We start from the raw sequence: 11,439 nt of genomic DNA, 5'->3' as shown, positions 1-11,439 counted from the left end.
GTCAAAGGTAGGCTGCGAGACGCCCGGCAGCCAGGCCGTTAAGGACGAGGTAGGAGAGGAGTGAGAGCGTTTTCCTACGGCGCGTCTCTTGTCTTCCCTCCCCACCTCGTTTTTTGGCCGGAAACCCCCTTTCCTGTGCGTCCCTCTTGGCCCCGTCGTGAATCCTAATTCCTCTTCTGTCCCCACCCTGTCTCAGCCGCCAGCGAGAGGGACTCGAGTGAGGCGCTGCTGGAGGATGCTGTGAAGAGACAGGGCTTTCAAGGTGAGGGCCTGGAGGCATCTGGGGGGGGTTGAGGCAGAGTCCCAAGCTCGGTGTGGGGACTGTGTAGAGCAGATGTGGGAAGGGGGTGGCCACAGGGCACCAGGACTCGTGGGTTGGCAGAGGAGGAGTTGGGGTGAGGGGATGGGAAGGACAGCCAGTCAGGAGGCGAGGCACACACTTGGGGTGGCCAGTCCTGTAGGTCCAAGGAAGAGGCTGGATGGTGCCCTAATTAACTGTCTTTGCTTATCTCACCGTCTGACCTTGCAAGATGTGTAATTAAGTCTTGTAAGCCTCAGGGTTTGCCCTTTCTGGGTTTTTTTTTCCACCTGGATGAGGTTTATACAAACACTGCTCCTGCCTGGTGCACACCAGCAGCCAGCACGGTGGCTCCATCAGGAGAAGGAGCAGTGGAGCTCCTGGGACAGAGCGTCCCTGTTCCCTGGGCCACGGGGGGCTGGGAGGGTTCCCAGAGTGGGCTGAAGGCTCGTCAAGGGCTTTGGCTTTTCAGAGAGGCTTTGGAGTGAGTTTCATTTGAGCGCCGGTAATTATCGCAACTGAATCTTTGATTTCATGCAGCTTTTCTTCTCAGCAAACAGGCAGAGGGAAAAAAAAAAACATATTTCTGTTTAGATTATTTTTAAGGACTTTGAATGGCCCTCTCCAGAGATTAGCTAATTGCAAGATAAGGACTTTCCTATAATTAGAAAATGGCATTGCTTAAAAGTCACAGAGTGCCTTTTAATTTACCAGCAGAAGTCCATAATTGTTTCTTTATTTTACAGAAAATTATGATGCCAGGCTTTCCAGAATAGACATCGCTAACACGCTGCGGGAGCAAGTCCAGGACCTGTTCAATAAGAAATACGGTGAGAAACTGGGCCAGGGCTGGGGGGTTGGGTTTAGTCCCCCCTTATTCCCTCCTGATTATTACTCCCCATCCCTCTCCTCCTCACTCCTCCTTGCCAGGTGCTTTCTCTCACCTCCCCCTTGAACAGTTGGCACCTCGGGGGGCTGGGCAGGGACCGGTGGCTCAGGGAATTGGGGCTTTTTGCTGCAGGCTCTTATTGCCTGCTTGGCTCCCACACAGCACAGGGGAGCCTGTGGTGGAGAGTGTGCTGCAGCCCTTTCCTTTGCCTGCCCTTCCCAGCCATATTTTGGTGGGTTTTTTTCCTTTTAAAATTCCCCCATGCCATGACAAACAGTGATGGGAAATTCATCAGTGGAGAACTGTGGGAGCATGACAGGAGCTTGGGAAGGGAATAAGGAAGGGCCTCGTAGGAGTGTCAGGGGATGAGTAAATTCTGCTCATCCTGTCCCAGGGCACCTCCCCAGGCTCTGCAGGACACTCCCATCACCTACCTGCTCCAGCATGTTTTTTATCAAGCAAGGCAAGGAGATGCTGTTATCACCATCTTCTAGGCAGGAGTGAGACTTAATGTAGGGTCCTGGGTACCCACAAGAGCAACAACTAAATGTGTCACCTCAGTCCTGCAGCCAGACCTCAGAGAGGGAAGATGCCCATGGAGTTATCTCAAAAGAACATCCCAAAAGAGCTGTGCCTTCCATTCCTCCCACTGCCCTGCATGGGTGTCTCCGTGCAGGATGGTGCCTCTCCTCCCCCCCACCAGCTCCCCTGCACACACGGCTGCTTGGGACCCCTCTGCTCCCATCCTGGAGGCAACCTGGGAACGTTGGTCCCTGTGGTGCCTCGAGCAGCCTGCTGGGGTCACACTGTGCAGTGGCAGGGCCTGGGCTGCAGCCAGAGCTCTGGCATCTTATACCTCTGACTTCTCACCTTCTCTGCCAGGTGAGGCCTTGGGGATTAAATACCCCGTGCAAGTGCCATACAAGCGGATCAAGAGCAACCCGGGGTCGGTGATTATCGAGGGGCTGCCCCCCGGGATCCCCTTCAGGAAGCCCTGCACCTTTGGCTCCCAGAACCTGGAGAGGATATTGGCTGTCGCTGATAAGATCAAGTTCACCGTGACGAGGTGAGTGGGGAGAGGTGCTGGAAGCTGAGCAGGAGGGGGAGAGGAGGGAGCCCCCCCCCAGTGCACCCCCAGCTCTCCCAGCCCCATTAGGGCAGGGCTCTAAATACCATAAATGCCCCCAGCCTCCTTCAGTCAGCAGCTGATGGTTTGACAGAAAGGAGGGGATTGTAAGAGAGAGGCTCCTGCCCTTCCTGGGCAGCAGACAGGAGGGAGTGGGGAAGGCACTGGCAGGAGAAAATGGGGATGGATGTGACAGAAAGAAATCCCAGCCCTGTTTCTGGGAGGCCTGAGGCAGCACAAACGTTGCTGAGTGTATTGCTGGTGCCAGGCTGTGCTCGGGGTCCTGCAGCACTTGGGATGGCACCAGGCACTGCCTGGTCCTGGCAGTGTCCTGTGGGGCTTGCAGCCAAAGGGGGTGGACACAAGTAGGGAGGAAAAAGCACTTTATCACTGTATCAAGGTGAGACAGGGGGAATAAATGGGTTTAAGAGGGGTTCCATCAGCCTCTTGCTGGGCCACAGTGCCCATCTTCTCACCGCCGGGCCACGTGCTGCCCCAGGCAGGACCACGGGGAGCCTGTCCCTGCAGAGCCTTTCATCTGACATCTCTTTTTCCTTATTTTTCACAGGCCTTTCCAAGGACTCATCCCCAAACCCGGTAAGAGATGCTGCCTTTTTGCCTGAGCAATGCATTGGCCCAGTGTTTGGTGGCAGTCAGGGAGCTGTAAGCTGTGAATGGCAAGCAGTCATTTTATCAGCTGAAGGAAGGTTGCCCCTGACCTCACTTTCCTGGCCTTCCCACTTTGGTTTTGCTGTCGTCTGGGGCATTTGTTGAAGTTCCCTTGAGCAGGAGAGCTGGCCTCAGCATCACCCATAGGTACTGCTGCTGCTGCCTTGAAATGATGGTGTTTTTCAGGAACTAACCCAGGGCAGAGCTCTCAGTTCTGTATTTAAGAAAACATCCACTTTCTTCAGCATTCTCCTAAAATAAATAAGTGTTGCAGTGAGCTGGCAGGTTCAGTGGGGAGGAGGGGTCATGGGTGATGGACCAGAGGCTCTGTCTCAGGCTGTGGCACCGTGGCACCTCTCTGGGTTGTGGGCATCCTGTGTGTGGATACACGGGGGGAGCTGGGGGAGAGGGGAGGACAGGGTGTCACTGTCCCAGAGCTGTGTCCTGCCCCGTGGGTCACTGCAGCAGTTCTGTCTTTTGCTGCCTAGAAAACAGAGCTGCCACCAGGAACATGGGTGAAAACCTGTCTCAGTTTTAAATGTCTGTAATTACAGCTGCTGGAAGAGCACAGATGGGTGCAAGAGACGTTGTCATTTTTATTGATGGCTTCCCATTTCTTTGGCCAGCCTCCATGGGGATGGCACAGTTTAGGGAAGAAAAATATGACAGAGAGGAAAACATTTATATGCCCTTGTTTGGAACAGGCAGAAAGGTGTTAGACACCCAAGAGGCCTCTAACAAAAGGTGGAGTGTCTGAGAAATTCAGCCCAGGGCATGTCCCTGCATCCACTGTCTGCATCCCCACATGTGGCCCAGCCAAGGTGATGGGTTAGTCCCCTGAGGCCTCCACAGACTTGGACCATTTGACCACTTGTGACAAGGCTGGCTCGCCTGGGCTGGATTTCAGACGAGCCCTGGGTGAAGTGCAGGCCCTGCAGAGCTCTGGTTTTCCCCAGCACTGTGAGACCAGAGCGAGCTGAGGGTGTAGCTGCTCCTCCAGCCACATCTTGTCTCCCCGTTGCTGCGCCGTCCTCGGAGTAATTCCGTTAAGAGAGGCTGATCTGACACAAATCACACCATTAACAAAGGAGCCCATCAGAAGGCAAATACTTCAACCTGCCAGCTGGCTGGGAAACGCAGCCTCAGAAATAGAGATGTAGAGGAAATTGATTTTCTTTGGAATTGATTTTTTTTCCCCCTCCTTCCCCAGCTGAACGCTCCCACCACGGGCTGGCCCCTGCTAGCACAAACCCAAAGATAGGTTTTATTCTGGGTATTGTGGTCCCTGAGGGGGTTTGGGAGGAGGTGGCAGCACCCCTGCTGGGCTCAGGGCTTCAGGCCTTCTCCTCCCACAGGGTTTTAATAAGAGCAGGCACAGGTGAGGGGATTTTCTTACTTGACATCTCAATTTGTTATAGACTATTTCATATATTTGCTAAATCTTCAGAGACAATTCCTGGACTTCTGTTTTCTAATAGTCAGGCTACCACCAGAATGGATCCTGGAGAAAACATTGTTTGTATGTTGCCCCCCAAAAATCCCTGTGGACAGCAATTAACTTCTCATCTGCTTTTCCACCCTATTACACCAAAGTGGATGGTGGCAACACAGTGGTGCAGCCACTGCCTTGGCTTTGATTGCTTTTCATCTGCCTTAACAAAATTAATTATTTCCAACTCACCATAGATCATTAAAAATTTAACTTTGAGAGTGTTCTTTTTTACCCTAATCTTGTGTAGTGAAGTCCTGCCATGTAAAATGAGCAGGATTTCGGGGGCTGGTTAAATGAGGCTGGTTTTTGGAAAAGAGCAGCAGCAGAAGTGGGTGCTTGACATTCAAACAAAATTAGTGAAAGTCTCTTTTATTTTGTAGAGGAGCATTAAAATGAAAGCAATAGTTATTCCCAAGCAGGGTGGCATTGCAGGGGCATCTAGAAGCTGGAAAGCCCAGGAGATGACTCTAAATATGAGGGAAGTTATGGGGTTTGTGGATCATTTTGGCCAAAAATTACATGAAAAGTACACATTTTAATGGAAAAAGGAAATTTAACATTTTTTTTAGCATCACTTTGGATTGATTTGAGTTGTGTCTAGGTTAAATAATGGGATTTAATTTGTTTAAACAAGTTGTGCACTTTGTGCATTGCAAAGAGCATCCCAAATAACCACAGGACCGTGGAGGACCAGCCTCCTTATCTCTCTTTTTTGGGGACACAGATGTTTTTAAGCACGACAGAAACAGATAAAAGGATTTCAGTATCATCTGTCCTTTTTTTCTCAACATAATCTGTGAATTCTCTGTTGTGCTATCTCCCTGTGATGGGTCGTGGGGAGGGGGTGAAGCTGTTGGTGCAGAGGTGGCTGGGGGGGGGTGGTGTGCCTTGTAGAAGAATGTGGGATTTGGGGGGGAAGAATGAGGCTGGTTTTGGGAAAAATAAAGCTGGGGGTGCTCCCCAGTGCCCAGAGGAGGTCAGTGGCTGCAGAGAGGATTCTGCAGGGAGGTTTTGCAGCCTTCCCAGGGTGGGACGGTGGCCCCGAGGTCACCAGTGCTTCTGCCAGCACTTGACCTGGGTGGCTCCCTGGGGGCTTTGACCCAGGAGCACAACCCTCCTTGGCATCCTGAGATTTTTCCTTTTGATTCCCAGCTTCTCCTCTCCCCACCGCTGGGCTCTGCTCTGTGGAAAGGGACTTCAAAACCTCTTTTTGAAAGCAAGATGATCTTTTGGCATTAAAACAGAAGTGAGCGAGCAGGGGTGAAGCTCCAGTGCTATAAACACAGCACTTGTCCTTTCTTTTCTTCTTTCCTGAGGCACAAAGATACAAAACAGGCTTAATTTGAGCCTTTGGTAAAAAAAAAAAGTAAAATATCAAGCATAAGTAATCTAGCACACACACACAAACTCTCTCTGTATGTTAATTTTTGTGTGCTTTGATTGAAAATGTTCACCAGCTCCATCTGTCTTATTCCCCAAACTCTCCACCACCCTGATAGATTATTTCCCATACTCCAATTAATAAAGTAGGGCAGGCAGTGTTCTTTAATTAAAAAAACCACACATCCAGGCATCCTTTTTATATATATAAATGGGGTTTTTATATATATATATGGGTTTTTTTAATCACAAGAACACAACCCCTCTCAAGACTTTGATGAGCCTCGTGCTGGAAACTCCTAGCAAGAAAAAAAAGCAAAGAGGAAAGTGCTTGTGATGGGAGCTGAGCACATCTTGCTCCATCCCCAGGTTGCTTTTTGAGGTCCCTGTCCCTCTTCCTTCACCCCCAGCCCTGACGTTTAACCCCCATGGGAGCAGCCAGGTTATTTTTCCTTCTGATCCACCTCCCTGTTATCCAGGGTGATGATTTTATTTCTGTCTCTTCAGCTGGTCACTGTTTCTAGTCTGAAGGTGAAAATCCAGGCAGTTAGTGTGAATAGCTGTGGAGCTTCAGTGCCTCTTTACAAGCATCTCCACGATTCAAATCACCTTTTTCTTTGCCTGTTTTCCATCTCCTTTTCCCTTTCTCCTGCATGTGTGGCATCCTTCTGAGGGTTTGAAGGCAGCACCATCGCCCAGCTCATCCCAGCTCTCCTGTTTGCTTTGCTCCTGCCTCCATCCTGCTCCCCACCAGCCTTGGATCCTGCCCTGTCCTCCAGAGCCCCCCAAATTCCCCTTGGTGCTGCTCCATCCCAGCTGTGCTCCAGCCCTTGGGGCTGTGCTCCCTGCCTCCCAGTACAGCAGCTGTGAGCCCAGTGGGATTCCTCCCGTGGGATGGAGGTTGCTGGGATGAGAAATCAAAATTCTCTTTCTTAATCAGCATGGTTTCATAACAGCACCTTGAAATCTTCACCTGAAACTTGGAGTTGCTGCCAAGCAAAGGAAATGCTGTGCTGCCCTTCCTGAACTGCTTCTGATGCCTGTTGGGAAGATGCTGCTGGTTGCTGCTTTTCCTCACTGCCTGCCTGTGCTCCTGCCTGTGCTCCTGCCTGACAGGAGCTGTGCCAGGACCTCCTTCCCTCTTGGCTTGCACTCTAGCTTGGCTCTCTCAGCACTGGTGCAACCCACCTGCATCTCTTCCCCTATGCACTGCAGATTTGCCTGAATATTTGGCACGGTGGGTGCTGCACACGGGGTGCCCACATGGGCAGGTTGTCACCTGGTGACTCAGGTCACCCGGCGATGGGCAGTGTCACCTATTTCCCAGCTGGGCCCTACAGGGACAGGATTTGTCCACGTGCAGAGCAGGGTCCCATCCAGCTCCTCCTGCCCATGGAGCAGACCCTGGCCCTGGCCCCTCGCTGCTGCTGTTCCCCAGGAGATTCATTTGTTTTGAATATCACTCATCACTTCGGAGCCAGCGGCGAGCAGTGGCCTCTCCTTGGGGCTCCCTGTCTCTCCCATTCCCCCCACTGCTGCAGAACTGACAGAGTTTCCCCATTTGCTTTCCATCTGCTTTACCCCAGGTTGTGTTTCCCCCCTTCAGTGTGGCACAGCCAGCGCTGCCTCAGCACGTGCCCTGATTCAGCTGCACCTCCCTGGGCACGTGTGGCCCTCGAGCTGCCCAGGAGTGGGGTGCAGCTCAGGGGATGCTCTCATGGGCTTGAGCACCTTCCAAAACAGGTGATTTCATGGTGGAGAGCCCCCACCCACCCAGCCCACCAGGCTATCGTGTCGCTACCAAAGGCATCTCTGCGCCAAGGGGCCTCGGGACTGGAGGAGTTTTAAGCTGCCAGGGTGTCATCCTGGGTTTTGCTTTTGTTTGTGACCAAGAAACCAAGCTGCAGCACTCATGGCTCTCTTTTTCTTTCTCTCTCTCTCTCTCTCTCTCTCTCTCTTTTTTTTTTGTCTCCTTTTAACTTGTGCTGTAGCCCCTAGACGGATAACATCACTGGAAAAAGCCTACGCTGCCTTGAATGGTACGTAGCTCAGTTGATGCATCGTAGATGGTAGCAGACAAGAAATGCTCTTGCCTTTTAATATGGGAATGAAAATGTCTTTAAACCCCCAAATTTCAGGTATTTTTTTGTTTCCCTCTCTGCTCTGTTTCCCTGTGATAGCGAGAAGTGAATGCTGCAGGATGTGTTTCACAGGGTTTTGGTGTCCTTATTAATCCTCTCTGCGTTTCTAAGCACCATTGCTGCGGTCCCTGGGTGTCAGGGCCAGTTCTGCTCCAGCCTGCCACCTTCTCCTCAGCTCAGCCACACAGCCTTGCAGTTCATTTGTTACAAATCCCCCTTGCCATCCACAAGCAGAGCTTGCACGGATTCGGGCTGGGGTTTTTTTGCTTGGCTGTGGCACATCCCCTGGGCCAGGGTGGGTGTGCAGTCGCGTAGGCTCTGGGGATTTAACATATGTACTGATATCCAGGAGTAAAGAAGAGCTTGCCTGCCTCTATCCCTGGCAGGGCACGGAGTATCTCCAGCAGATCCAGCCCCAGCCCCATCTGCTGGGATTCTGGCTGCATGTCTACATGTTAATTGCCTGCTCCCACAAGTTTACAGCTCTGCTTTGAAAACATTTGTATGTCGAGCTAATTTGAACTGTGTTTAAGCCTCACTGTGGAACAGCCTCAGTGCAGTCAGCAGGTTTATTTTGCATTGACACAGGGGTGCAGATGAGTTGCACCCACTGGAGCTGGGAGAGGGGAAGAGGATTTGTTTATCCTCTTCAGATTCAGGGCCAGATCCTGACTGCTGTGAGCAGCCCACCCTGGCTGAGTGTTTCTGTGCTGGGCAGTGGCTGTTTCCCTGATGCTGGTGGTGGTATGAGGAGCAGGAAGGCTCCAGCAGGTGCCTGGATGTGCTGTGGCCTCTCCACTGACATCAGGGCTCTGCACGTGGCAGCGTGAGCCCAGCAGAACCTTTACTTACCCATGAGATACCTTGGATTTGGGTTTGTTGTGGCTTTTTAAAGTCACTAGAAGACGCGGTGGTGTTGTGGATACTGTCGACCAACAGCAGACACCTAAAGTCTATTTTAAGTAACTACTAAACATGACCTGGTTTTCTAAAAACAAAAAATGCCAGGCTCCAACAAGTCCTGTTGGAGAAGAGCAAATGGTGCTTTAAAGATGTGACCACTTGCACAGAATTGCCTGTGGAGTGCAGGGTCCTCACTTCAGGCAGGTAGGACTGAGGGGAGAAAAACGAGTCAATCAACTGGCTACTCTTTTTTAATTAAAAAAAGATAAGCTAATGTAGAGCTGAAGCCAGCAACCTCCATAAACCTGTCCTGGAAGGACTCAGCACATCCCAGGGGTTCCAGTGACTTCCTTGACTCGATTATTTCCCAAACCCAAATGGATGAAGTCAAAGGGAGGTGGAGATGTCTCACCCAGAGCTGCCTGGGGATGGAGGGGCAGGTCCCTGGGAAGCAGCACCACTAGCTGGAGCCTCCTCTCTGCCTTCTCTGTTATGCATGCTCAGTTCCAGGTTATTCATGGCATTGGTTTTTGTCCTTGGATGGGAATTTGGGAGTCCTGCCCACTGTGATGTGGAAAACACCCCCTTGGGGATCTTGGTTCTTGCACTCGGGGCATGAGTGGAAAGGAAAGAGCTGCTGTGCTTTTCAGTCCCAGAGAATTAGAGTGAGAACACTTCATTTTGGTGTTTCTTTGTCTGCTACCATCTACACATCCAGACAGGTGTGTACGTACAGCCCAGAAACTGAGCAGCAATGACACTGAAGTCACAGAGGGAGCCCACAGGGGCTTGGGTCTTGAAGTCAGAATCAGTTCTCCTTGGCCACTCTGGTTTGATATTCTTCCCTTCTGTTTATTTTTTCTCTCCATCCCTTTCAAGCTGCTTCGTTGCCATTTCTGGATTTGAAGCACGACTTGGCCCTGTGGTTCCTTCACAGAAACTTCTCCCCTTTGGCTTGCCTAGTTCCATCCAGACAGAACTATTGTTTTTCAGGTGGAGAAGAGGCTTTTTTGAGGCTGTACCCTGCAGTAGCTGAGGGTGGAGATTGGAGGGTGTCAGCTTCTCCCCAGGATCCTCAGCAGCAGGGCTGTTTTCTGTGTGATTTCTGCTGGGGTGCTGAGTGCTGGGACCCTGTGCAGGGAGTCAGCAACTCGTGGCAGGTCTTCAGCTTGTGTTTCAAACAAAACTGATCATAAGATCACTTAAAACTGATATCAAAATCATGTCATTGCTCAAAATCAAATGAAATAGCTGCAGACTGGGGATGGAGGATGCTCGAGTCCCTCAGGCTGAAGTCTGCAGTGCTCACTTTGATGTTTTCAATAATGTGCCAGCCTGGGTGGAGAGATGCTGGCCCAGGTTGCCCAGAGAGGTGGTTCAGGCCCCATCCCTGGAGACATTCAAGGTCAGCCTTGATGAGGCTCTGAGCAGCTTGATCTAGTTGGAGATGTCCCTGCTCCCTGCAGGGGGGTTGGATGAGGTGATCTTGAAAGGTCCCTCCCAACCTGAACCCCTCCATGATGTTCTAAACTGCTTGCCTTGGGTGCAGTGAGGCTCGTGGTGGAGCTGCCTCCTCTCCTGGAGGAGACCCCCCTGGCAGCCTCCCAGCTGGCTCGGGGCTGGAGGGGTGACCCTGCTGAGAGGTGGATGAGGTTCATTCCCTTGGTGCTTTATACCTGCGGGGTGAAAAAGCTTCCAAGGGGCCAATCCTGACCCCTGTCGTTTTTCCTGGAGTCCCCTGAGGGTGCCAAATAGCTGGGGGGAAAAAATCTACTGACAAAGACACGTCACCTGAAACGAGAGAGCGGAGGAGAAACTCTTTGGCAGGATGAGGATAATTAAAAAAGCCAGTAAAGCCAAGCTGATTATATGGCATATTATAAAGCAATCCTGTACTTAGGAGCCCAGCTATAAAAGTGCTATCTCATCCCCTGATATCACCCCTGGGAGCGTTCGTGGCACCAGGGCCTGTCTCTCCTTGCTCTGCATATTGTGCAGTCCTTTGCAGCACTGTGAAAGGCTCTCAGCCCAGGCAAAGGCAGATTTGGCAGCAGGTCGTGGCTACTTCACAGGGCTCTGAAAGCCACCTGTGAGGTGTGAGCCCAGGGGTGTCCTCTGGGGTGTCCCCGGGGCGGAGGGACAGAGACTGTGACATGCAGGGTGGGTTCTCCCCAAAACAAACTGGGGGTGTTATCCCCTGTCTTTTTGGTGTTTTGCTCTGCAGATGAGGACGATGCCAACAGGCTGGGAGAGAAGGTGATTCTCCGAGAGCAAGTGAAAGAGCTGTTCAATGAGAAATACGGTGAGTCCCTGAGCAGGTTTGGTTTTGCTGACAGCAGCCGTAGTTAAAATTAATCCTCTATTAAGCCCCTATTTATAGGCTGAGCACACGGCAGCCTGCTGCAGCCCAGGTTTCCTCCCACTGCTTCCCCATCCCCGGGGACGTTCCCATGGCTCCTGCAGGTGGGACTGTGACCTTCCTGTCTACAGCTCATCCTTGGCGAGGGGAGGGAGGCTGGAAGGCTGGAGCAGAGGAGCAGG

General features: G+C 51.6%; 1 protein-coding gene across 1 annotated transcript in view; it reads left to right on the top strand.

Annotated features, from left to right (window-relative positions):
- Positions 1-11,216, top strand: part of LOC103775610 (general transcription factor II-I repeat domain-containing protein 1-like) — a gene marked incomplete at both ends in the record, with an annotated part of 27,899 nt that extends 16,683 nt beyond the window's left edge. The window contains 6 exons of the mRNA XM_008943077.1: positions 204-262; positions 1,045-1,128; positions 2,070-2,253; positions 2,882-2,910; positions 7,846-7,893; positions 11,123-11,216. Coding sequence (XP_008941325.1) covers positions 204-262; positions 1,045-1,128; positions 2,070-2,253; positions 2,882-2,910; positions 7,846-7,893; positions 11,123-11,216 — 498 coding nt within the window. The remainder of the gene's footprint in view (positions 1-203; positions 263-1,044; positions 1,129-2,069; positions 2,254-2,881; positions 2,911-7,845; positions 7,894-11,122) is intronic.
- Between the last annotated feature and the right edge of the window lie 223 nt (positions 11,217-11,439).

This window comes from Merops nubicus, unplaced genomic scaffold (genome assembly GCF_000691845.1).
Source record: "Merops nubicus isolate BGI_N331 unplaced genomic scaffold, ASM69184v1 scaffold20586, whole genome shotgun sequence".
In the NCBI taxonomy this organism is placed as follows: Eukaryota; Metazoa; Chordata; class Aves; order Coraciiformes; family Meropidae; genus Merops; species Merops nubicus.
Note: the sequence above shows the minus strand (reverse complement) of the source record. Positions and strands in the feature narration are given on the sequence as shown.